At 37.8% G+C, this 25,057-nt stretch overlaps 1 protein-coding gene and 1 non-coding gene across 3 annotated transcripts in view; both read right to left on the reverse strand.

Moving 5' to 3' along the window:
• LOC139003698 (E3 SUMO-protein ligase RanBP2) overlaps positions 1 to 25,057 on the reverse strand; it is an 88,828-nt gene that overhangs the window by 29,887 nt on the left and 33,884 nt on the right. For both annotated transcript variants that reach the window (XM_070405856.1, XM_070405857.1), the window contains exons 9-20: positions 22,910 to 23,119; positions 20,520 to 20,701; positions 20,259 to 20,434; positions 19,957 to 20,080; positions 18,615 to 18,776; positions 18,209 to 18,346; positions 17,855 to 18,001; positions 14,040 to 14,219; positions 13,877 to 13,960; positions 10,673 to 10,808; positions 7,023 to 7,117; positions 200 to 5,159 (exon numbers count right to left, since the gene is read on the reverse strand). In XM_070405856.1, the coding sequence (XP_070261957.1) occupies positions 200 to 5,159; positions 7,023 to 7,117; positions 10,673 to 10,808; positions 13,877 to 13,960; positions 14,040 to 14,219; positions 17,855 to 18,001; positions 18,209 to 18,346; positions 18,615 to 18,776; positions 19,957 to 20,080; positions 20,259 to 20,434; positions 20,520 to 20,701; positions 22,910 to 23,119 (6,594 nt within the window). The remainder of the gene's footprint in view (positions 1 to 199; positions 5,160 to 7,022; positions 7,118 to 10,672; positions 10,809 to 13,876; positions 13,961 to 14,039; positions 14,220 to 17,854; positions 18,002 to 18,208; positions 18,347 to 18,614; positions 18,777 to 19,956; positions 20,081 to 20,258; positions 20,435 to 20,519; positions 20,702 to 22,909; positions 23,120 to 25,057) is intronic.
• Positions 18,055 to 18,160, reverse strand: LOC139004580 (U6 spliceosomal RNA). The gene has a single exon (XR_011470453.1). It is a non-coding gene; the product is annotated as a U6 spliceosomal RNA (small nuclear RNA).

Genomic DNA, 25,057 nt, shown 5'->3' on the forward strand with positions numbered 1-25,057 from the left:
TTTGAACACTCACAGATAAAATAATTTGGGGAGAAAAAAATTCTGCACAAATGTGCTTTAGCTGTTCACAAAGCACTGTGTTTATGACCCAATTTTTAGTAAAACATTAGTATCCTACAAAGAGTCTGCATCAAGGTAAACATTAAAAAGAAAAATTCGAAGTAAAAATCTGCTTAATCTATCAAGACTAAGTGCTTACCCTTTTCTGGTGTCTTAAATGTGTAATTAGTTGAGAACTCTTCCTTTGGAAAAGCAGCAAAGAGATTTTGTACTTTGCCATCTGGAGACTGCTTAATATCAGAGTTCTTTGACTCTTCACAATTATTAGGTTCCACTTCTCTTTCAGATCCACTCTGAACTCCTGAACTAGTTTCACTGTTTTTTAAAGGTGCATTAAAACTAAATCCAAACAAAGATCCAGTAGCTGAACTGTTGCCAAATGTAAATGGTTTTGATTTTTCACTACCAAAAATGCTTTTAACAGATTCTGAACCAAATACAAACTTTGGAGGAGAAACTACTGCTTTAGTTGTTGTTTCAGATGTGCTAGACACATCTCCAACTTCTGAGGTTGCATCTGCTATATCATCGCCCTGAAGTAAATCTGTCCTCTCTTTTGTGGTTTCTTCTAATACAGCTACAGCAATTCTGCCACATGGTGACTCTCTGGGAGTGGTTGAAAAAGAAACATGAGGTGTTATCAAAGAATCTTTTTCTTGGGCTATTTTTGCTTCATCAAATATTTTCTTAAATGAGTCTGCAACATCCTGTAGTTTAAATCGGACTGCTAAATGTTCTACTTTTCGTTCTCCATCTGCAAAATCACATGCAGTCCACACCCACACTCTTTCTGTCCCTTTCATATTTTGCAAAGTCATATCTGGAGTTATTCTGTGATTGGCACAAAGTTTTAACACTTGGTCCCTTCTCATCACTATGCGAACTTGCTTATTATCATAATTCTGTAAAATCTTTATATCACCAATGCCTCTTTCTTTCCACTGACCAACATCTTTATCATATCTATAGAGTTTTGCTCTGTGACTAAAAACAACTTGTTCATTTTCCTCACCACTAGATACTTCAACTAGATCAGGCAAAGGTACAACAGGTTCAAAGTACTGTCCATCTCTCTCCTCTTCTTGAGTAACATCAGATTCTTCATCATTGCCAACTGTGGTCCCACTTTGATTCAACAAGGCAGGAGACTTAGATGGACTCAAAGCAGATTTAAAACTAAAGTTAAATCCTGTTGTTGACTCACCAAAACGGAAGAGATTTTTTCTCACAGGGCTACTTGCCAGTGGAGAAGCATGTACTGAGCTACTACTTACACTATCATCCAAAGCATCTTCCCTTAAATCATAGTTACTCCACTCTACTGTGGGTCCAGTGTTCTCAGGATTTGGCTTTGTGGTTATGTCTGAAACACTGACAGCACCTGCATCTGAATTCTTACTTTCTTCCTCAGTGACTTTTGTTTGATCATTTGTCAAAACTGTTTTGAAATCTTTTAGCCCACTCTTCATTTCTTCAGCTCTCTGTATTAATTTGGCAGCTCTCCCAGTATCCACCAACTTATGGGGAGTTTGAAGTGGTATATCTAATAGAAGTCGCTGGCATTCCTCAAATTTCTGCTTGAATTCTTCAGCAAGCTCTGGTGTTTTAAATTTTGCTGCCAGCTGCTCTAGTTTGGCATCACCATCAGAAAAATCACTAGCTAACCACATCCATGCTCTATCTGATCCAGATAAAGGCTTCAGGTTCATTGTAGTCGTTATCCAATGATTAGCACACACTTTTAGTACTTGCTCTCTTCGCATTAACATTCTTAGTTTGCCATTGACTTCATTTTTGAGAATTTTTAAGTTCCCCAAACCCCTTTCTTTCCACTGACTTATCTCAGCATCAAATCTAAATAGCTTTACCCGCTGTGAATAAAGAACTTTTTCATCTTCTTCTCCTGTTACAAGTTCTACTTTTTCGGGCATTTGTACTACTGGTTCAAAATGGATGTCATCACTGTCCTCAGTCTTATAGGCATCATCATCTTTCTCAAGGTCAGTAGAAGTGTCAGCTTTATCAGCCTTTTTACCACTTTGCAATGAGAATAATTTTTCTCCAGCACCTGAAAATCCCTTGAAATTAGGGTCTTTTTTGCCAAATTGAAATCCTTCTCCTGAAGTTGATTTTGCAAGATCTGCAAAGGTAAAAGTGCTTCCAGTTTGACCAAATATCACACCAGTATCATTCTTCTGACTGCTAACACCCTGAGCCTGAAAATCATTGTCATTTTCAAGTGGTTTTTCACTCTTCTTCTCTTGATTTCCCAGTTCCTGAATGCCAAATTTAAATCCATCAGCAAGCACAGGAATAGAAAAATTAAATCCTTCTATTGTTGAATTAGAGTCTGTATTAGAACTCTGAAATGTAAATGAAGGTATATTTTCTTGATCTATATGCCCAAATTTAAATCCTTGTTCTGTGATGCCAAATTTAAAAGCTTTTTCTGAAAAGTTACTTTTAAATCCTGTTCCCACCTGATTTCCAGAAGAGTCACTTAACTTAGCTTTTGAGCCCAATGTGAAAACTGAAGGAGTTTCCGAAATAGGTTTATGAGTTGGTTTAGAGGCATCACAAGCCACACATTTTAAGGAAGAACTCTCATTTTGCACAAAGCAAACACTACAATCCCACTGTCCTTCCTTCTTGGTGAATATTCCTTCAAATCCACTCTTTGTGGCCTTGCTTGTCTCTGAAGAGGCAGATGCTGAAACAGCAGGAGTAGGCTGATTTTGTGCACTTGGATTCTGACAAGCAACACATTTAGTAGTACTTGCTTCATTTCGCACAAAGCAAACACTACAATCCCACTGTCCTTCCTTCTTGGTGAACATTCCTTCAAAGCCACTCTTTGTGACCTTGCTTGTCTCTGAAGAGGTAGGTGCTGAAACAGCAGGAGTAGGCTGATTTTGTGCACTTGGATTCTGACAAGCAACACATTTGGTAGTACTTGCTTCATTTCGCACAAAGCAAACACTACAATCCCACTGACCTTCCTTCTTGGTGAACACTCCTTCAAATCCACTCTTGGTGGCCTTGCTTGTCTCTGAAGTACTAAACTTAAAAGAGGCAGGTACTGGAACAGCTGAAGAAGACACACTTGGTTTACCAGGATTATGACAGGCAGCACATTTTGCAGCATTTGCTTCATTTCGTACCAAGCATACACTGCAATCCCACTGTCCATTCTTTTTAGCAAACATGTCCTCAAATCCACTCTTTGGAGTTTTATTTATCTCTGAAGCACCAAACTTACAAGAAGCAGGGGCTGAAACAGTAGGTAAATTCTGTTTTCTTGAATTATCACAGGCAACACATCTTGAAGAGCTTCCTTCATTTTGTACCAAACAAACACTGCAATCCCACTGTCCTTCCTTTACAGAAAAAACAGATCTGAAATCATTGTTAACAGACTTAGGAAGATCTCCCTGGCCAAATTTAAAGGAAGGTTGCTGAACAAAAAAAGAGCCACTTTTGTTAGCAGACTTTGTATTCTGGCATGCAATGCATCTAGATACGGTAGGTTCGTTTCTCACTAAACAAATACTACAATCCCAGTGACCTTCATTCTTTGGAATCATCAACGCAAACCTATCTGGAGTATTTTCTGGGCTAGTTTTAAGAGTGGGAATAGTTTCAACTAATGGTGGGCCAAGGAGCTCTTTATTGCTTGGGTTTAGATTCTGGCATGAAACACATTTCTTAGCAGTTGCAGCATTTTTTAATGAACAGCTGTCACAATGCCACCAAGACCCTTCCTTCTTTGCTACCTGAAATTCAAAATTCATGTTTCTCGCATCAGATTTGCAAATATCCTTGTTACCATGACTTGCAGGTTCTTTTACGATTCTCATAGCCTTATTTGTTGTGGTTACCTTTGCTCCTGAGGCTTTTAAAATATTCTGGGCCTCTTCAAACTTACACTTAAAAAGTGCTGCTTCCTCAGGAGTTTTGAATCTAATAGCAAGTTGTTCTGGTTTGGGGAACTCATCTGCATAATCAAGAGCATGCCATACAAAAGATCTGTCTGATCCAGCATTTGGTGTCAATTTCATATCTGGACTGATGTAATGATTTGCACATATTTTCAATACTTGCTCTCGTCTCATTAGAAGGCGAATTTTACCAGATGTTTTATGTCTTAGTATCTTTACATTGCCAATTCCACGTTCCTTCCATTCTTTGGATTCTGCATCAAAACGGAACAACTTTGCACGATTGCAAAAGAATTCTTCTTCATCTTCCTCACCAGTCTTTACTTCAATCTTATCAGGAAGAGGAACCACAGGCTCAAAGTGAGGGCCATCATCATCGTCATCACCATGGGCACTCCCTCCATCTGCTTCATGATTCTTGTTGGCCACCTCTGGAGCAGGTGTTCCAAACACTGATTTCCCTGGACCATGGAAAGTAAACATATCATCACTTCGACAAAAACCAGAGTTCTTTTGATTTGGGCCTATGTTTTCAGTGAAAGAAATTCCAGGTACATTTTTACTTCCAAAATTGAATGTATTTCGAGATCCAATAGTTTGACTAGCTTTTGCTCCACTGTAACCATCTCCTTGCAAAGGTTTTTCTGAAGTCAAAAGACCTAAAAGGCTTTCGCTATTATTGTAAGTCATAGAAGGGGGCTGTGTCACAACCTGCGGTGAGGAAAACGTGAAATCACCATCATTTGATTTGAAGTTGGAGTTAAATTTAAAAGGAGGTGGCTGTGTTGTATGTGCAGGTGCTGTCAAAGATGGCCTTATTCCTTCACCTGGCATGGGCTGAACAAAATTAGTTTTACCAAATTCTATAACCTTCGATTCTGCAGATCTTGAAGCATGAGCTGCAACTGGAGGTTTTGTGAAATAACCTGGTTCTGGCAAAGGTGGGTTTGTGCTTGTCTGTTGAATATTGTAATTAAAATAATCATCACCCCTAGGTGACAAAATTCCTGTGGCAGGAGACTCAAAACGCAATGGAGGACCATACATCTCTTGAGAGAACATACAAGCAGATGTGTTTTGCACAGGTGGTGTGTGCATCTGTTGTGAATAGGCATAAATATGCTGTTGAGGTGGAAGCCTATTCATGCCATAAACTGGACCCTAAAAGAAAAAAAAAAAAAAGGTTAAATTTGTGTAAATTTGTACCTAAAAACTATAGGTAACTACTAGATACAAACCAATTTTAACAAACCACAAACATAAGTATTATAAGGTAAAGGTATCATTAGGTAATGTGGTGCATCAATAAGAGAAGATAGCATTACTACAAAGGTATTTACAATTATATTCCTTCTTGGCATATAATAAAAATTGTCTTAACTCATGACAGCATCTTAAAAACTTAATTCTCTAATACTTTCAACAATAAAGAATTTAAATTTTTAAAAAAAAATTTAATTCTCCAACAATAAAAAAAATGAATAGTATAAATATCTTTTTCTTTATTTATCAATGTGTCAAATGATGTTAACAATGATGATGGCCGAAACCGGTTTGGCTCAGCGGATAGAGCGTCGGCCTGCGGACTGGGGGGGTCCCAGGTTCGATTCCGGACAAGGGCATGTACCTGGGTTGCGGGCACATCCCCAGTGGGATATGTGCAGGAGGCAGCTGATCGATGTTTCTCTCTCATCGATGTTTCTAGCTCTCTATCCCTCTCCCTTCCTCTCTGTAGAAAAATCAATAAAATATATTTAAAAAATAAATAAATAAATTTAAAAAAAACAAAAACAATGATGATGATGATGATGATGATGATGGCCTTGGCTGGTGTGGCTCAGTTGGTTGAGCATTATCCCATGCACACGGAGAGGTCACTGGTTTGATTCCCCGTCAGGGCACATGCCCATGTTGTGGGCTCAATTCCCAGAAGGGGACATGCAGGAGGCAGAAGATTGATGGTTTTCTCTCACTGATGTTTCTCTCTTTCTCTTCTCTCTCTCTCTCTCCCCCCCTTCTCCCTCCCTCTCTCTAAAATCCACATAAAATTGTATTTAAAGAATAATAATGACGAAGACTAGCAATTATTGAGCTGTTACTAATGTGCCAACTGAGCAATATTCTAAGTATTTTACATATAACTTATTTTAATATCCTCAAAAACCCTATGAATTAAGGCATTATTATCCTCATTTCACATATGAGGCAACTAATGTATAGAGAGGGTAAGACACTTGCCCAAGGTCACAATAAGCAGAAAAACCAGGGCCCTAGCACTCAAACCCTATGTCTTTAAGCTTCACATTCAACTACTATTGTAATATTGGGTCTTAGCTATTACACATCTGAACATGGTACTTTAGCAATAGGAGATTCTACTCCTATTTCTGCCAAAAACAATGATGAAGAACCAACCACCACCACCCATTTAAACATATTCTAAACATTCACTTATTATTACACTAGGGGAATGGTGCATGAAATTCGTGCGGGGGGGGGGGGGGGGGGGGGGGGGGAGGGTCCCCTCAGCCTAGCCTGCACCCTCTCCAATCTGGGACCCGTTGGGGGATGTCCGACTGCCGATTGGGATCAGGCCTAAACCAGCAGTCGGACATCCCTCTTGCAATCCAGGACCAATCTGGCTCCTAACCGCTCACCTGCCTGCCTGCCTGATCGTCATTACTCACTCTGCCTGCCGACCTGCTCACCCCCAAGTGCCCACACCTGCCGGCCTAATAGCTTCTAAACGCCTCTGCCTCAGCCCTGCCACCATGGCTTTGTCCGGAAGGACATCCGGAAGGTCTCCAGAAGGTATCCTGGTCTAATTAGCATATTACCCTTTTATTAATATAGATAAAAATAAGATGACTAGGAAGTATAACTTCTGTATCTGAAGAGAAATTTAAAATATCTATATCTTGTGAGACTTAGAAGTTTTAATGCTGAACTACTTCTTGAATGTATTTGAAGTAAGCCTGAACAATTCAAAAGGAGATATTTATAAATGTGTAAATTATTTGTTACCTTTGTGGGAGTAACATTAGCTGCTGGTCTGAGAAGATACTGGGAATTATATGCTGGTGACTGACTATAATATACTGAAGTGCCAGTAGTTGCAACTAAAAAAAATAAAAGAAAACACTGTTAAAAAAATCTATACTACAGTTAAGACCATCTAGGCAAGAACTATAAATACAAAAGCAACAGAAATCAAAGAAAGATTTAAAACTACATCAAAGTGTTTTTAATTTCTATATCAAAATATACCATAAAGAAGATTATCAAATGATCAAATGACAAACTAGGAAAAACTGCTAAATATGACACATGAGGATTAAGAGCATGGTAGTAGTCAACAAGAATAAGCACCTCACAATAAACATCAAAAAAGCAAGAAGGAAGTAGCTGGTCGACTTTCCAAGAAAAAGTGCTATCCATGTTCCAACAACAGAAATATTGAGAACACACTAGTCACAGGATGGGTTTAAGGCAGCGGTCGCCAACCAGTGGTCTGCAGACCACTGGTGGTCTGTGAAGTCCGAAAGGTTGGCAACCGCTGGTTTAAGGAACCAAAATGTACCTGATGGCCCCAGGGCCATTTTTTGAAGTGAGCCTAGAAAATCTGCATAAGACAAGGTTGCATTTTCTAAACTCAAGCTTAGAATGTCCAGGTCAAAAATCACCTGATAATCCATGAAAAAGGATCTCATAAATAACACAAAATGTTTCTTGGGGTGAAGGTGGGGAGGACACATCATGACTGACACTCATTCCAATGTCCAAACTATTTCCTCCATCTGATCTGTTTTATGTGAGTTTTATCAGGAAATCAACAACTAGAAGACACTCATCCTGATGGCAAAACTACCAACAGTCATTTGCTTGATCTGTTTAATAAAAGTTTTACCAGAAAACAATACAACTTAAAGATTATTTAGGCCTTTCTTTACACGAAAGAAGAAATAGAAATTGTGACTCAAGAGATGCTAAACTATTAATTCTGACAAGCACTGAAAAAGACCTAAAAAAAGCTAGCCAGAATAAAAAATTGCAGAGAAGCCCAAGACTGATTTTGGAAAACGAATGGAACTGCCTGGTGAACATGATTATTTTGAAATATTCTGGGGAGAAAATAGGCATAGAACAAGCTGATGGACATGAGCCAAGAATAATAAAGTATGAAATTTAGTGACCTTATCAATGACTAGTGACTGTATAAATAGTAAAAAAACAAAAACAAAACAAAAAAAACAGCACCACACACATACACATACCACAACAAACTATTAAAGAGTTCTTATAAACCTATTACAAAAAGCACCAAGTGAAAAGGTAACTCCGGAAATATAAAAGATTATAAAGTGTTCAGCATGCCTAGTGACAGTATTTTCGTTCTTAAAAATTGGCTAAGGTTTTTATAATCTGATAATAGTTAACACTAGGTAAGAATACAAAGAGAAGGGCATTAGTAGATGTCAGTGATAAGAGTGTAAACATGCATAGCTTTTCTGTAAGGCAATTTCCAAACACAGAAGCATTTTTCAAATATGCTACAATCCTGAAAATGTGCCCACAGTATTACTTATAATAACAAAAAGTAGAAATAACAAAAATAAGGGAATAAAATTTGCAGTACTTCTACATGACGGTATAGTACATTCATTAATGTATTTTCAAAAAATACTTAATAGCCACGTGCTCAGAACTTAAAGTAATATTTAAAAAACAGGCTAACTAATCTACATACATCATAACATAGTAAAAGTCTCATTAAAAATTCTTTATGTTTACAAAGAGAAAACAGAAGGAAATGCTCCAAAATGTTAATAGAAATCTTTGTGATATTGTTAGCTTTTCATTTTCTTTACATTGTTCAATACATCTTAATATTTCCTATAAGTTTATTAATCATTTTTTAAATCATCTTATTTTCAAAAGACAAGATACATCTTGGTATATTTTTACTTTCATTAAGAAAAACAAATCTGTAAACACAGGAATGGGAATCAAGAGATTTGAGCTCTGCTTTCGGGCCACAAAGCTGTTTTATGACCTTGTCAATTAGCCATTTGGGATCTCCCATTTTCTCACACATTTTATAGGGTAATTGCAAGAATAAATTGAGACAATTTGAATGTTATATTTACATTTGTTTAACAACCTTTTATGCCTGTACAAAAGAAATGGAAATTGTGATCCAACAGATGCCAAATAATCAATTCAGACAGCACTCAAAAACCCTTAGAAAAGGCTAGACAGTTTACTTATTCTCTCTGCACAAGACTCTATATAGTACACAGGGTTTTTAAGTAAGCAATGTTGAACTCTTGACATCTCATATATTTGTCTATGACTTACGACATTTAGTAAGTAGAAGCTTACTATTTATTTTACCTGCATTTAGAAGACACTGTCATAAGAGGATAGTTGGGCAGCCTTAAGTATTGCCCCAAAAGACTATCATACACATGTACTAATATAAACTAGATTAAAGCATTCCAAATCTTTCCTGGGTTAAAACCAATTAAAAAAAAAAATACGTACTACTACCATTTCAGGAATCTGTCTCATGTAAAAGTAATCTATTTTTGACATCATTTCTGGGTGCCTGAGTGCAATGTAGCCTACTGGCAAATGGCTTTAACGTTAGACCACTGGAGTTTGAACCCCGACTCTTTACCAATAATTACCTTGTACAATAATGGATGAGTTACTTAACTTTTCTAAACCCATTTCCTCATCTATAAAATTAGGATTAGTAATAGTACCTACCACTCTGGGTTACTGTAATTAGCTCTCCTGCACAGAGTCAACCCACAGAAGATACTATTAATACCCTTTTGTTCATTAGTGTTTACTGTAAGTAAGCACCTAATACATACCCATACTTACACAAATGCTCACAATTACCATGTGAGTCTCCATGCTTTAAATAGACAAACTGGCTCTGAGAGGTCGGTAAGTGACACAACACAACTTCAAAATCTAATATGGTCTAACCTCAAACTCCTTCCTTTTATGTATGACCATGGTATTTTAAAACAAGATTTCCTATTAATGTCATACCTCTGGTTATCTCATCAAAATAATTCCTGAGTTTTTAATTAGGCATATCTTAATGCATAATGATATCAATTAACATTTTTCAATTATAAGGAATACCTCTACCTCAATCTCAGCTCTTCTGACATGGGCATTAAAGGAATATTCTTTAAGCCTTTATATACACAGTATCAGATAAAGCTTCTTTTGTTTCTGATTGGAGTTTTAAATATCTCAGTAAAACCAAAGACAGCTTAAGTAACATATAAGCAGACACATACACATATATGTAAACAAATATATGTACATAAGGTGGTTTCACAAGTGATCTATTTAAAGGAGAAGACACAGCCAAAACCGGTTTGGCTCAGTGGAAAGAGCGTCGGCCTGCGGACTGAAAGGTCCCAGGTTCGATTCCGGTCAAGGGCATGTACCTGGGTTGCGGGCACATCCCCAGTGGGAGATGTGCAGGAGGCGGCTGATCGATGTTTCTCTCTCATCGATGTTTCTGACTCTCTCTCTCCCTTCCTCTCTGTAAAAAATCAATAAAATATATTTTAAAAAATAAATAAATAAATAAAAATAAAGGAGAAGACACAGTGATTTACTAACATATCCAGATACCAACTCACCTGTTAATGGAGCCCCATGAAAAGTCTGTGATCCCTGATATCCATCAGGCACTGAATCTGGTCCATAACATTCTGTAGGCCAACGATGAGGGGACCCCAAGTTACTGCTATTTAGTTTCAATTCCTGCATTTCTTTCTGTTGGAAAAAGAAAAAAACAAAATTTTAAGCAATTCTATAATGCCAGAAACAGTGGCAGAGCAAACAAATATTTTAAATAGTTAATGATGCCCTTTAAGAGACTCTACAGTCCAATAAGACAGCGGTTCTCAACCTGTGGGTTGCGACCCCTTTGGGGGTCGAATGACCCTTTCACAGGGGTCGCCAAAGACCATCGGAAAACACCTATATAATTACATATTGTTTTTGTGATTAATCACTATGCTTTAATTATGTTCAACTTGTAACAATGAAAATACATCCTGGATATCAGATATTTACATTACGATGTATAACAGTAGCAAAATTACAGTTATGAAGTAGTAACGAAAATAATTTTATGGTTGGGGGTCACCACAACATGAGGAACTACATTAAAGGGTCATGGCATTAGGAAGGTTGAGAACCACTGCAATAAGAGCTGATTACCAGATTCTTAATTCTGACAATTAAGAACATGAACCTTAAAGTGTTAACAATTCATTTGCTCCCATTCTTTCATTCCTTAGTACCATTACCTAATTCACTCACTCTAGATTAGAGTTAGCTCTAGCCTAAACAACTAACCTCCTAAATGGCCTCATCTCCATTTCCATTCTACACTTGCCTAAATTAATCTTTCTAAAGTTCAGCTCTAGCCAAGTAGCTACAAATTAAGTTTCTATCTCTGAGATTCATGTCCTCAGCAGTATTATCCCAAATATCCTACCAGCATATCTTCTTTCCATACTGCTTTACCCTTCGATTCATGTGGACTACTTCAACATTCTAAATTACCTCCCAATACCAGCTTTCCAATTATACACATTTGATGTAACAAAACACTACTTATCCTTCAAGGTGATGCTCAAATGCTCCACTAGAAAAGGAAAAACTAATATTTACTCAGAATACACAGGGTGAGGCAAAAATACATTTACAGTTGTGTGCATGGAAAATAATACATTAATAAATAATAATACAAGAATCAACTGTTTTGCATACTCACAACTGTAAATCTACTTTTGCCCCACCCTATATTATGTATGTAACTAGAGGCCCGGTGCACGAAATTCGTTCACTGCGGGGGGGGGGGGGGGGGGGGCGGGCGCGCGGGCGCGTGTGTCCATTAGCCTGGCCTGTGCCCTGTTCCAGTCCGGGAGCCCTTGGGAAATGTCTGACTTGACAGCTAAGCCGTCAGTCGGGCATCCTTAGCGCTACCACAGAGGAGGCAGGAGAGGCTCCCACTGCCACCACTGTGATCAACAGCCATGAGCCCAGCTTCTGGCTAGGAAGTGCTCCCCCTGTGGGAGCTCACTGACTACGGGGGGGGGGGGGAATAGCTCCTGCATTGAGCGTCTGCCCCCTGGTGGTCAGTGCACATCATAGCGACTGATTGTTCCACCATTCAGTCGATTTGCATATTAGCCTTTTATTATATAGGATAATATATTATAAACACTTTACCTAAGTATTGAATCCTTATACAGTTAGATAATATTAGTAACTTACATCTTAAAATGAGAAAGAAAGATATAGGAAATAACACAGCTAGAATTGAAAACAGATCTTACTCCAAAAATATTTTCATAACACCACTCTGCTGCCTAGACAAAAAGGCAGATGTATGGCCTTCTAATGGTATCCATGTGGCTATCAGACCTCTTGCCATTTTACAGACAACTAAAGGACAACATCTTCCCCAACCCCTAGAACCTATAAAATGTCCCTTACAAAACAGGAATTTAACAAGAAACTACTGTGTTTAACACGTTCAGCACCAAGCCTGTTTTGTCTTCCTTTCCGTTTAGCCCACGATATCCAATTTCACCGATATGCTGGCAGCACCAGTGACTGACTGGTCCGGAAGGAAAATACAGTGTCAGTCTCCAGTGACTGACATGGCATTTAACATGTTAAAAAAGCAAAACAACCATCATGGTAGCATACAACAGGTTCACGTTAGAAAAAAATATCAAGTTTCATTGTGTGGGCCCAGGTATCTGATCAGTTATAATGAGTGAAGTCAGAGACAGAGTCAGCATGTCTATTACCTTCTTCTAGAGGTATTTTCAAACACAAATTTCCCAAAAGCCCTTTCAACTGGGGTCAAAAATCTCTCGAATTTTCCAGCTAAATAAATTCCCCCGTTCATCCATCTACTGTGACTAGTCTAGATGCTGTACATCCATAAATAAGAAACTGGTGGCATCAACAACAAAAATGTACTGGTCACTACCAATATATTATAAGTGAAGAGTGTATGTGATATAATAGGACACAATTATACAAAATTGACAAAAAATATTTGTGCAAATTCAATAGTTTCTTCCCCTTCCAACAGCATTTTTAATGCTCACACACTACTGTGATAGTTAAGGTCACTTTCATAGAGTTCAAACAAGATCATATACATATAACTATTTCCTTAAATAATTAAGTCGAATTGCTATGAAAATATTAAAAAGATAAAAGAGACTTTCTGAAGTTCAGAGCACTTATCAATTCCCAGCTATAAATTTTTTTTAAATATGTTTTTTGATGTCATAGAGGAAGGGAGAGGGAGAGAGAGATAGAAACATCAATGATGAGAGGGAATCACTGATCGAATGCCTCCTGCATGCCCTCTACTGGGGATGGAGCATGCAGCCCGGGAATCGAACCTGGGACCTTAAGTCCACAGGCTGATGCTCTATCTACTGAGCCAAACCAGCTAGGGCCCCAGCTATAAATTTGACACACACACTACAGTTAAGACTGAGAAATGAATTCATAGACCAAGGTATTTTCCCTAGTTCAATTAAATCACTTGGTGACCTCCTCTATGCCAGAAACAATGCTATGTATTGAATAAAAGAGTATGTACCTTTGAAAAATTCACATCTGGTGGAGGATGCAGACATAGATAATTTCAAAAATATGGTGTTAATATGGAGATATATAAAACACAGTATGATTCTATAGTAACAAGCAAAGGCACATTTTGAACACCTTCAGAAAGAAGTGAGGGAATAAAGAAGGAACCTTGGAATAAAGACAGCACAGGATAGACAAATTAAGTGATTTACCTTAATGGCCTCTACTTCTTGGCATATCATTTTCAGTAAAGAATTTTGATCTTCTGCCCACTGAGGTGGTGCTTTGGGAGAATACTAAAAAAAATAACAATAAAATAGTATTTAGAACAGAAACATATTCCACAATGGAATAATTCACTTCTTTCCCACTTACCTTGTAACTTTTACTTGGTGACAAAGAATATTTGGTAGGAGATGGTGTGGAATATTTCATTTCTGAATCTGTATTACGCAAAGAACCATTTTTATAAAGAGGACCTCCTTCACTATAGTCATCGAGTTGCTGCTTGACTGAATTAAGCATATCTTCTACAGACTCCAGGGGCACAGGCAACTAAAAATAAAAGACGTAAATCAAATGTTTTAGTTTGCAAAAATATCAAAGTAAAAATTCTTAAATAAATGCAGTATTTTATTTTACTAATTTACTTACTTTTCTCACTTTTGTATAGCAAGCACTTTATACTTTGATAACAGACATGAAACTGCTATGTAACCTAAAATCTGACTCTAAAATCTATGTTGGTTCTACTTTTTTTTTTTTTTTAAGATTTTTATTGTTTTCAGAGAGGGAGAGGGAGAGACAGAAGCATCAATGATGAAAGAGAATCACTGATTGGCTGCCTCCTGCACATCCCTATTGGGGATTGAGGCTGCAACCTGGTCATGTGCCCTGACCGGGAATTGAACCATGACTTCCTTCTTCATAGGTTGATGTTCAACCACTGAGCCGTCCTGACCATGCTGTTTCTACTCTTTCTGTTAGTCATAATAATGGCAGAATGTTAAGTTGGGAAATTTTTTAAAAATATCTTTTATTAATTTCAGAGAGGAAGGAAGAGGGAGAGAGAGACAAAAACATCAATGATGGGAGAAACCAAGATGGTGGCAGAGGTAAACACTTGAAATTGCTGCCTTGCACAACCACTTCAAAACTACAACTAAAAGACAAAACAGACATCATCCAGGACCACAGGAAGGCTGGCTGAGTGGAAATTCTACAACTAGAAGGAAAAAGAAAAGCACACTGAGGCTCAGAGGAAGTGCGGAAGTTAAGTGCACAGGTGCGGAGGCTCGCGAGGAAAGGGCTGGCAACTGAGGACACGGTTGTCTTTTTCAATCAGGAGGGAGATACAAGCTCCCGACTGCTCTGAACTCCAGTTCCGGGCGAGTCTCTGGGGACCCAGACTCATAAGGGGAGAAACTGGACTGTCTGGCATAGGGCGGAACTCGAGGGCAGCTTTCTCTCAGAGGTGCTGGTAGTGATTACCACGGGACACTGAGAAGCGGGGCCTCTTAGGGCAGGGCTGAGGATCACCCATAGCTGTTTGCTCCGCCCTGTTGATTCCCTGAGACCCTGCCCCACCCAAGCTGTGAGCAGAGGCTTTTGCATATGAATGGCCTGTCCATTTGCAATCTAAAATTACCTAACAAACTGAAGCTGGGTCAGAGAAACAAAGAACATCCAAAAGAAGGCCCAAGGCCCCATAGCAGCTTGCAATGCTTCACAGCTGGGCCTCATGTGGGCACCTCCAAATCTCAAACAAGGAAGAGGAATCTGAAGATCTCTCCATAGCTCCTGCTGGGTAGCCTCAGGCACAGGCTAAATTAGCACCTCCTTAGAGATCCAAGAGCCAGTGTACCCAGTGGTCAGAGTGGGACCATTCAGATTACAACTCCTCAGATCCATAAGGAACACACTCAGGGGGAAGACTCAGTGAGCACCAAAGCCCCACTGAAGCAAGTCTTGCCCCAGAAGGGTGTCTCCAGCACAGAAGTTCTCACACTGTAGACGCAGCTGATTGTCACAGCCAATTGGCCTGGAGGTCAATTCCTCCCAGTGATACCAACAACAATCAAGGCTTAACTACAACAAGACTGTGCACACAGCCCACAAAGGGGTGCACCAAGAGTTTCCACCTCAGGTAACTGGGGAGGCTGAGCCACTGGGCCCTATAGGACACCTAGCAAACAAAGCCACTCTATCAACACAGGGAAGCAGCCAGAATGCGGAGACAAAGAAACAGGTCACAAATGACAGAAATGAAGGAAAGCAAACTATTGGATATAGAGTTCAAAACCACAGATATAAGGTTTTTCAAAAATTTTCTAGAAACCGCCAATAAATTTAGTGAGACCCTCGATAAATCTAATGAGACCCTCGAGGATATGAAAAGGGACCAACTAGAAATTAAGCATACATTGACTGAAATAAAAATATAGAGAAGTCCAACACCAGACTAGAGGATTGCAAGAATCAAGTCAAAGATTTGAAATACGAAGAAGCAAAAAACACCCAACCAGAAAAGCAAAAAGAAAAAAGAATCCAAAAATGTCAAGGTAGTGTAAGGAGTCTCAGGGACAACTTCAAGCATACCAACATCCGAATTATAGGGGTGCCAGAAGAAGAGAGAGAGCAAGATATTGAAAACCTATTTGAAGAAATGACAGAAAACTTCCCCTACCTGGTGAAAGAAATAGACTTACAAGTCCAGGAAGCGCAGAGAACCCCAAACAAAAGGAATCCAAAGAGGACCACACCAAGACACATCATAATTAAAATGCCAAGGGCAAAAGACAGAGAATCTTAAAAGCAGTAAGAGAAAAACAGTTAGTTACCTACATAGGAGTACCTATACAATTGTCAGCTAATTTCTCAATAGAAACTATGCAGGCCAGAAGGGAGTGGCAAGAAATATTCAAAGTGATGAATAGCAAGAACCTACAACCAAGATTATTCTACCCAGCAAAGCTATCATTCAGAATTGAAGGTCAGATAAAGAGCTTCACAGATAAGAAAAAGCTAAAGGAGTTCATCACTACCAAACCAGGATTATATGAAATGCTGAAAGGTATTCTTTAAGAAGAGGAAGAAGAAGAAAAAGGTAAAGATAAAAATTATGAACCACAAATACATATCTATCAACAAGTGAATCTAAAAATCAAGTGAATAAAAAAATTTGATGAATAGAATAAACTGGTGAATATAATAGAATCAGGGGCATAGAAAGGGAGTGGACTGACAATTCTTGAGGGGAAAGGGGTGTGGGGGATGCAGGAAGAGAATGGATAAAAATGTACACCTATGGGTGAGGACGGGGGTGGGGGGGCTGAGTGGGGAGGGAGAAATGGCAGAGGGTGCAGTGGGAACCAGATGGAGGGGAGCTATGGGGGAAAAAAAAAGAGGAACAACTGTAATAATCTGAACAATAAAGATTTAATTTAAAAAAATCAATGATGAAAATCATTGATCGGCTGCCTCCTGCACACCTCCTACTGGGGATTGAGCCTGTAACCCAGGTATGTGCCCTTGATCAGCAATCGAACCCAAGACCCTTCAGTCCAGAGACCGATGCTCTATCCACTGAGCCAAACCAGCCAGGGCTGGGAAATTTTTGAATGAGAGCAAAATATGTTTACTAATTGATTTTGAATGGGAAGAAAAATATAGATACGAGAATGCACCAGACAACATAAATCCTAATCTGAGAACAGCAACACAGATTAATCAATGAAATATTTGTGAAGTTGAATATAACTGACATTAACACCATCATGACAATCTCAAACTGCTGAAAGTTGGAAAAAAGATTAAGATGAGAAGAAATGCTCTGAAGTTGTCAGCTTTCCACTTTTCATTTCAGCAAAAATTTTTTAATTGTCCAATCCTTAAGAATTAGTCTTAGATAGCAATACATTCTTTAAAAAAAAAAGTCTCGTCTTAGAAACCTTTTCTAATTCCCCAACAAGTCTTTTTGTAACAGTATAAACCTAGACTCTCAATTTTAAAAAAGGAAACACCAAACCTGACAAAGCAATGCTATTCAAATATTTAAACACATACCCTCCTTCTGTGCATTATGAGTTATTACTGAGCATTTTTGAAACGACCAAATTATAACACCAAAGCAAAAATACTTATCAACCAATTGTCAATAATAAGAAAGAACAAAAAAACCTGCAACTTACTTTCTTGACTACTGAAAGATTTGAATCACTGTCATCTAAAATCTTCATTAGGTAGTCCCGGGTTTTTCTCAGATAATTTTTGCATTCTTCTTGTTCTTCAGGAGAATGGGCATCATTTTCAATGTCTTCTGCTTTTCTGTGAAAAATCTATACAAAGAATGCTTTTATGAAACAACTGGGTTTTACTATCTGTTGTTTTTTTAAATATGGGACGCTTCACAAATGTGCATGTCACCTTTGCAGTGGGCCGTGCTAATCTTCTCTGTATCATTCCAATTTTAATGTATGTGCTGCCAAAGCAAGTACCAATTAGGTTTTTAAAACAAAAAATTTAATTCATGTACTTCTACTTACCAATGCAAGATTCCAGTAAGAAACAACATTTTTTATAGATTCAAAAGCAGTCATAGCATCTTCTATATTTCCATTAACTGCATCCAATATAGCAAATGTTATGTGTGCTTCTTCTTCATATTCACCAATTTCAGATGCCTAGAGACATTTAGTAATTTTTAGTCACACTGCCTCAACCCAGAATATCAAACCCAAATGATTTCCCAAAGATTTTGTATGTTCTAGTGAGATTAATAACTCAGTACTCTTTTGTGCCATATTTTATTTGTAACAACTAGTGCATTTAGAAAGCAAGACTACCATTAAATAGTCAGGCAATTAATTTAAGCAGTTTATGCCTCCATTTATTTGTTTACATACTGGAAATCCACATCCCCTGTTAATTAACCAAGGGACCCTCCATTACCTGGATGTCTGCACTATGAAAGTGTTTAAACAGAGGGTCAGTAGGTTCAGGAATACTAATCTTCTTTTTGATCATCTTCAATAATGGCAAAACCTTCTTCCAATAATGAACACTTCTGCCTATGTATTCCCGCTGATCATAAAAAGAATTAAGATCGCTGCCCTAAAATAAAATAGAAAGTTAGGAGCACACAACCTAAGGAACACAAATGATCAGACCTAAAAATGCATTTATAAATGACTGAGAAACTGGTTAAATTTCAAATCAAAGCAAAACAGAATCTCTAGTCATATCCTCAATTCTCTAATAGGAGAATAACTACCTACCTAATACCAGTGGTCATTTTAGACTTAATTGTTAAACACTTCCCTTTTTTTCTTTTAATATATATTTTTTAATTGATTTCAGAGAGGAAGGGAAAGGTAGAGATAGAAATATCAATGATGAGAGAGAATCATTGATCAGCTGCCTCCTTCAGGCCTCCCAACTGGGAGATCAAGCACGCAAGCCAGGCATTTGCCTTTACTGGGAATACAACCGTGACCTCTTGGTTCATAGGTTGACACTCAACCATTAAGCCACAACTGCTTGACTAGCCACAACTGCATGACTAGACTCAACTGGATGGCTAGACTCAACTATTAAACATTTCCAATGACACTAGCCTAATGAGGCAGCCCAATCCATTTTTTAAAATTGCCACTTTTGCCCTAATCACTTTGGCTCAGTGGATAAAGCGTCAGCCTACGGACTGAAAGGTCCCAGGTTTGATTCTGGTCAAGGGCATGTACCTTGGTTGCGGGCACATCCCCAGTAGGAGGTATTCAGGAGGCAGCTGATTGATTTTTCTCTCTCATCAGTGTTTCTAACTCTCTTTCCCTCTCCCATCCTCTCTGTAAAATATCAATAAAATATATTTTAAAAAATAAAAAATAGAAAAATAAAATTGCCACTTTTGGATAGCCAAAATCTGCTACTCTGTGTGACAGTTTAGTCAAAGGGCTAAACATCTTGTCACAGAACAGACCAAAACTATTTACAAAGATCTATAAATGCCCTTTCCTACAAAGCCATGTGCTACTGAACGTAAAAAAATTTCCAGCTGGACAAATTATAACTTAATTATTAAGTAGTCATAACAACAGATAATACTTATGTAACATTTATTATGTCAGACCACTGATCAAAGTGCTTATATATTAACTATATTAACAACTATGTAGCAAGATTAAAAAAATAAATTTCTCCTAACATATCTGTTTTTTTAAGTCAAACTTTCAACGAAAAGTTTGACTTAAAAAAAAATATGTTTTTAAAAATACTTATACTTTAATAAACTCACCGTTTTCTGAAGGTATGTGGCCCAATGTATAAGGAGAGCAGGTTGAAGGCCATGTTTTTCCTGGCCCCTTAGAGCATTTATATCGCGCTGAACCAGAAGTCGCAACTTTGCTGAGGTTCCAGGGCTAAAAAAATATTTTTATTTAATAAAGTTGATTTATAAACATGCATTTCAACACGTGTTTGTTAATCATCACACTACATTAAATTAAATACCTAGGGAATAAGTTTTTAAATTAAATGGGTCTTTAAATAATAAACCCATGCAGTAAGTTAAAGGAATGTTTTTGTTTTACTACTTACATTGCTTTTCTGTGAATTAGATTACAAACTGCATCCCACCAAGATTTTTGTCTCTCTGTATAAAGTTGTTTACACACAGGAAATGGCAAGCATAGTGGCTGATAGAAGTTGTAGTGAGAACTACATTTTTCCTTTAATTGTAACTGGCTGTTATATATTACCCCAAGTAGAAATACCTGTTTTATTTAAAGAAAAACAATTTAAGTTAGAAAAAAAAATTTTAAAGCTCAAAATATTTAATTTGCTAAAATCTTTGCTTACTTCAAGATCTAAAATACATATTGACTCAGGTGCATTTGTTTCAAGTCTTGAGGTTTCCTGAGGCAAATGATGAAAAAGCTGTTTCAGCCATTTTCGAATTGCAGGTAAGGTAGGCAACAAATTCCACTGTAAACCAAGCCAGGTAAGGTGCTGAAGGCTACCATTATGTGCTCGGATGGCACCTGAAATAAAGGAGGGAGAGGGGGGGAAACTGGCTTTGAAAACTTCTTATATGTCATCAGTTTTGCCAACAACTGACTCACATTAAATATATCTTAATTTTCTATATCAGAGCTGGGGAAAAGTCTATGACAAGCAAAGTCTTATGTTCTTTTTGTTTTTGTTTTTGTTAACCCTTATCCAAGGATATTTTCCCATTGATTTTTAGGGAGAGTGAGAGAAAGGGGGAAAGGCAGAGAGAAACATCAATGTGAGAGAAACACACCGATTGGTTGCCTCCTGCACGAGCCCTGACCAGGGCCGGGCCAGGGAGGAGCCCTGCAACCAAGGTACGTGCCTTTGACTGGAATCCAACCCGGGACCCTTTGGCCCACAGGCCAACACTCTATCCACTGAGCCAAACCAGCCAGGGCTTTTTCTTTTTTTCTTTTAACACATTTCGTACCGCTCAGGAGTTTTCTCGTGTTTCTCGAGCCATCTGTTAAGGACCGCTCACGAGTGTTCTCGTTTTTCACGCCCATGGAAAAAGGAGCGAATCTAGATACTTATGTAAATTTTGTTTGGTCCCTCTTCATAGAGGAAAATGTTTTACGCAGTACCATACGTTAAAAAAGTACTAGGAACTTTAATTGTTTAATTGTTTTTGTAAATAAAAATGTTATCATTATTGAAAAACAACACCTAAAGTGCATTATGATGATTTAAATAACGTGCAGTTTGCCCAAAAACGTGCAGTCCCTGGCATATGTCTTAGAGATTTCTATGCGGTACGCAATGTGTTTTAACATATTTTTATTGATTTCAGAGGAAGGGAGTGGGGAGAGAGATAGAAACATCAATAATGAGAATCACTGATCAGCTGCCTCCTGCACACCCCCTACTGGGGATTTAGCCTGCAACCGGGGCATGTGCCCTGACCAGGAATCAAACCATGACCTCCTGGTTCACAGGTCAACACTCAACCACTGAACAACGCCAGCCAGGCTGGGCGTTAATGTTCTTATTAAAGGTATTCACACTTATGTCTAGGAATTTTAAAAAGTTAATAGAGACAGTTCTTTTCAAGTCCATCTGATGAAAAAAGAAAAAAAAGACTCACTAGAACTCAATAAAACAAAATCTGACAAGGGCCAAATAAATAGCTATCCACTAAGAAATCTTGAAACAATGGATTTGCCTTTCAGTAAAGAGTCATTAAAAACAATGGGCTACCCCAACATTAATCCATTAGGACAGTGAAGAGAATTTTTCTCATAGAAGACATTCAGTACTGAAAAAGTTATGAGCTTCTGGATGCATAGAGAGGTACAGCCTTTCTGGCAATTTGTAAGAGATTTAAACATGTTCATCAACTTTGTCCCTGTAATTATTTTTATGAATCTATTGAAAAATTTGAAATGGAGACATTTATATTATTTTTCATCATAGTATTATTGATTTTTTAAATTGATTTTAGAAAGAGGAAGGGAGGGAGGGAGAAGGTAAAGACGGAGAGAAGAAGAGAGAGAGAGAAATATCAGTCGACTGCCTCCTGCTTGTGCCCATAACAGGGGACCAAACCGGCAACCTGGGTATGTGCCTTGACACAATCAAACCCGCAACATTTTAGGGTACGGGACAATACTCCAACCAACTGAACGACGCTAGCCAGGGTCACAGTTTATTTTTAATAGTGAAAAAACTGGAAATGACTTGAATACCCAACAATAAAAAGCAGCAAGCAAATTATGATTAATTCATGAAACGGATAATATTGCCATTAAACATCATATTTACAAAGGTAGATATGATGGGAGAGAATTGCTGAAAGACAAATCATATGTAGAAGTATAAACAACTATTTAGGAGAAAGACATATGCCACCACAACCCACTACCAACCTCTTACACCTCCACCACCACTCCTCCCCGAAAAAAAAACACCTGAAAGGAATACAGGAAAATCTTAACTCATTATCTCTGGGTCAGTGGTCGCCAACCTTTCGGACCCCGCAGACCACCATTTGGCGACTACTGCTCCAAAGGCTTTCTTAAACCAGCGGCCAGCAGCCTTTTGGACCTCACGGACCACCAGTGGTCCGCGCACTACCGGTTATCGACTGCTGCTCTGGGTAATAAGATTATGGACAATTTATTTTTCTTTCTGCTTCTTTTTCTCCTAATATAAAAAAATTAAGATTCAAAATGTTTTCTTTAAAAGATACAACTTACCAACATCATATCTAGCCAAATCGTCAATTTTCGGTGCTTGCACATCAATGTTTCCAATATCATCACTACCAAGGAAAGAGCTATCCTTAGGTGACTGACCAGAAAACAGAGCATCATACAATGCAGATTGACCACTTTTATTGGCAAAGGATTCTACAACTTCTTTTAAAAAATCTTGCTTGTCACGACTTAAGTTTAGCAGCATGTGCCCTGAAAAACAAATTATTTCCATCATCTAAAGTATACAGACTGTTTGTACTCATATCTCTTAATAGTTTTATTCACCAAGAGGAAATAACAATTATCTGAGACATAACCATCCAACCCAACAACCACATGTAGATAACAAAAAGGGTGCTTATACAAAAAAACGAATATAGATTCCAGAATTAATAGTATCTGTGTCTACATGTTAGAGTAAAAGGAAAGAAAGACAAGAATGTGTGTGAAAAATACCAAAAATATTTACATTTCAAATGGAAAAGTGTAGGATTTAAAAGTGGCCATAGGAGAGCAGGGCCAAGCTCAAATTCTCTGGTCTAATACACTGATTTCTAATATTGGCTGGTCAGAATTCTCCTTTAAAAGGCTTTTTATTTATTTCCAGGCCCCACTCTCAGAGATTCTGATTCCACAGGTTTGGGGTGAGTAATCTATTTCAAAAACACCCCTTGGATAAAGTTCCAATACATGCTACAACATGGATGAACGTTGAAATACTATTTTAAGTTTAAAAAGTCTGACACAAAAGACCACATATTATATGATTAAATTTATATGAAATTTCCATATAGAAATGTCCATAAAGAGACAAAAAATTCATGGTTGGTTACCTAGGACTAGGGGGGAAATGGGGCATGACTGCTATGAGTATAAGGTTTCTTTATGAGATGATGAAAATGTTCTTAAATTGTGGTAAAGTTTGCACAACTCTATAAACATACGAAAAAATAACTAAAATGTATACTTAAAATGGGTAAATTATATAGTTTGTTAATTTTATCTCAATTAAACTGTTTAAAAACAACAACAAAAAATACTCCTTGGAGTTAATTCTGCTCATCAGTCAGGTTTGGTTATCACCAAACTATTATTTCTCCAAAAGTGTGCAGAGACAAGCTCAGAAATGTCCAGATCAAAGACAGTAAAACTGTGACACCCTGCAAAGGTACCTACGACAGCCCTGCAAAGGTAGAAGGGAGACATAAAAAAGGTGGAAAGTCACTTCTTTAAGAACTAAAAGTCTACCTCCCACCAAAAAAAAAGTAGGTTGTCAGCTAGAACAGCATTATAAGCTTTAGACCAATAGCCTAACTACAGACCAAAGCTTACAGAAACTTTTATTTAATACTACATCTTCCTCTTTACAAAGTTCATGCAATTTATATCAAAGCTGCTTCCTAAAGAAAGTCTTCAATTCACTGCTTGAGTCACTGGCTACATGAATAACTTAATGATTTTGCCTTAGCAAAACCAGGTAACATATAATGAACATTTAGGATCTATCACAAATAGTCAAAACTGGGAATAAACCTACAAATTCCAAGAGCCTAATAGAAAGTGAATATAATCCTCTATCATCCTTACTATGTAATCAGTTCCTTAAGAGATAGATCTGTATCTTCTTCATCTTTAGCCCCCATAGCAGTCTTGCAAGCAACTGATAAATGGCTGGCAAATCAGTAATTATTCTTAGTATAAAAACTATTTTATAAAATATTCAGATGGAGGCTCTAGCAGCTAGAATGAGGAGGGGTTAAGAAGTTTCTCCATCTGGTAAAAAACAGTATCAAATAGTTGTTCCTATTTCAGAATATAACACTTTTTTAAAAATTATTTATTTAATCCTCACCAAAGGATGTGTTGATTTTAGAGAAAGGGGAAAGGAGAGAGAGAGAAACATCACTGTAACATAGAAACATTGATCAGTTGCTTTGCGTATGTGTCCTGATGGGATCAAACCCCCAACCTACATATGTGCCCTGACCAGGAATCAAACCAGAAACCTTTCAGTGTATGGGATGACACTCAAAACAACTGAGCCACATTGGCAAGGGTAAATATACCATTTCTTCTAATTCTTTATCTCTTACCCCAGTGGTCAGCAAACTCATTAGTCAACAGAGCCAAATATCAACAGTACAACGA

This window comes from Myotis yumanensis, unplaced genomic scaffold, assembly GCF_028538775.1.
Source record: "Myotis yumanensis isolate MYYU_CA2020_CCGP unplaced genomic scaffold, mMyoYum1.0.hap1 SCAF_2, whole genome shotgun sequence".
Taxonomy (NCBI): Eukaryota; Metazoa; Chordata; class Mammalia; order Chiroptera; family Vespertilionidae; genus Myotis; species Myotis yumanensis.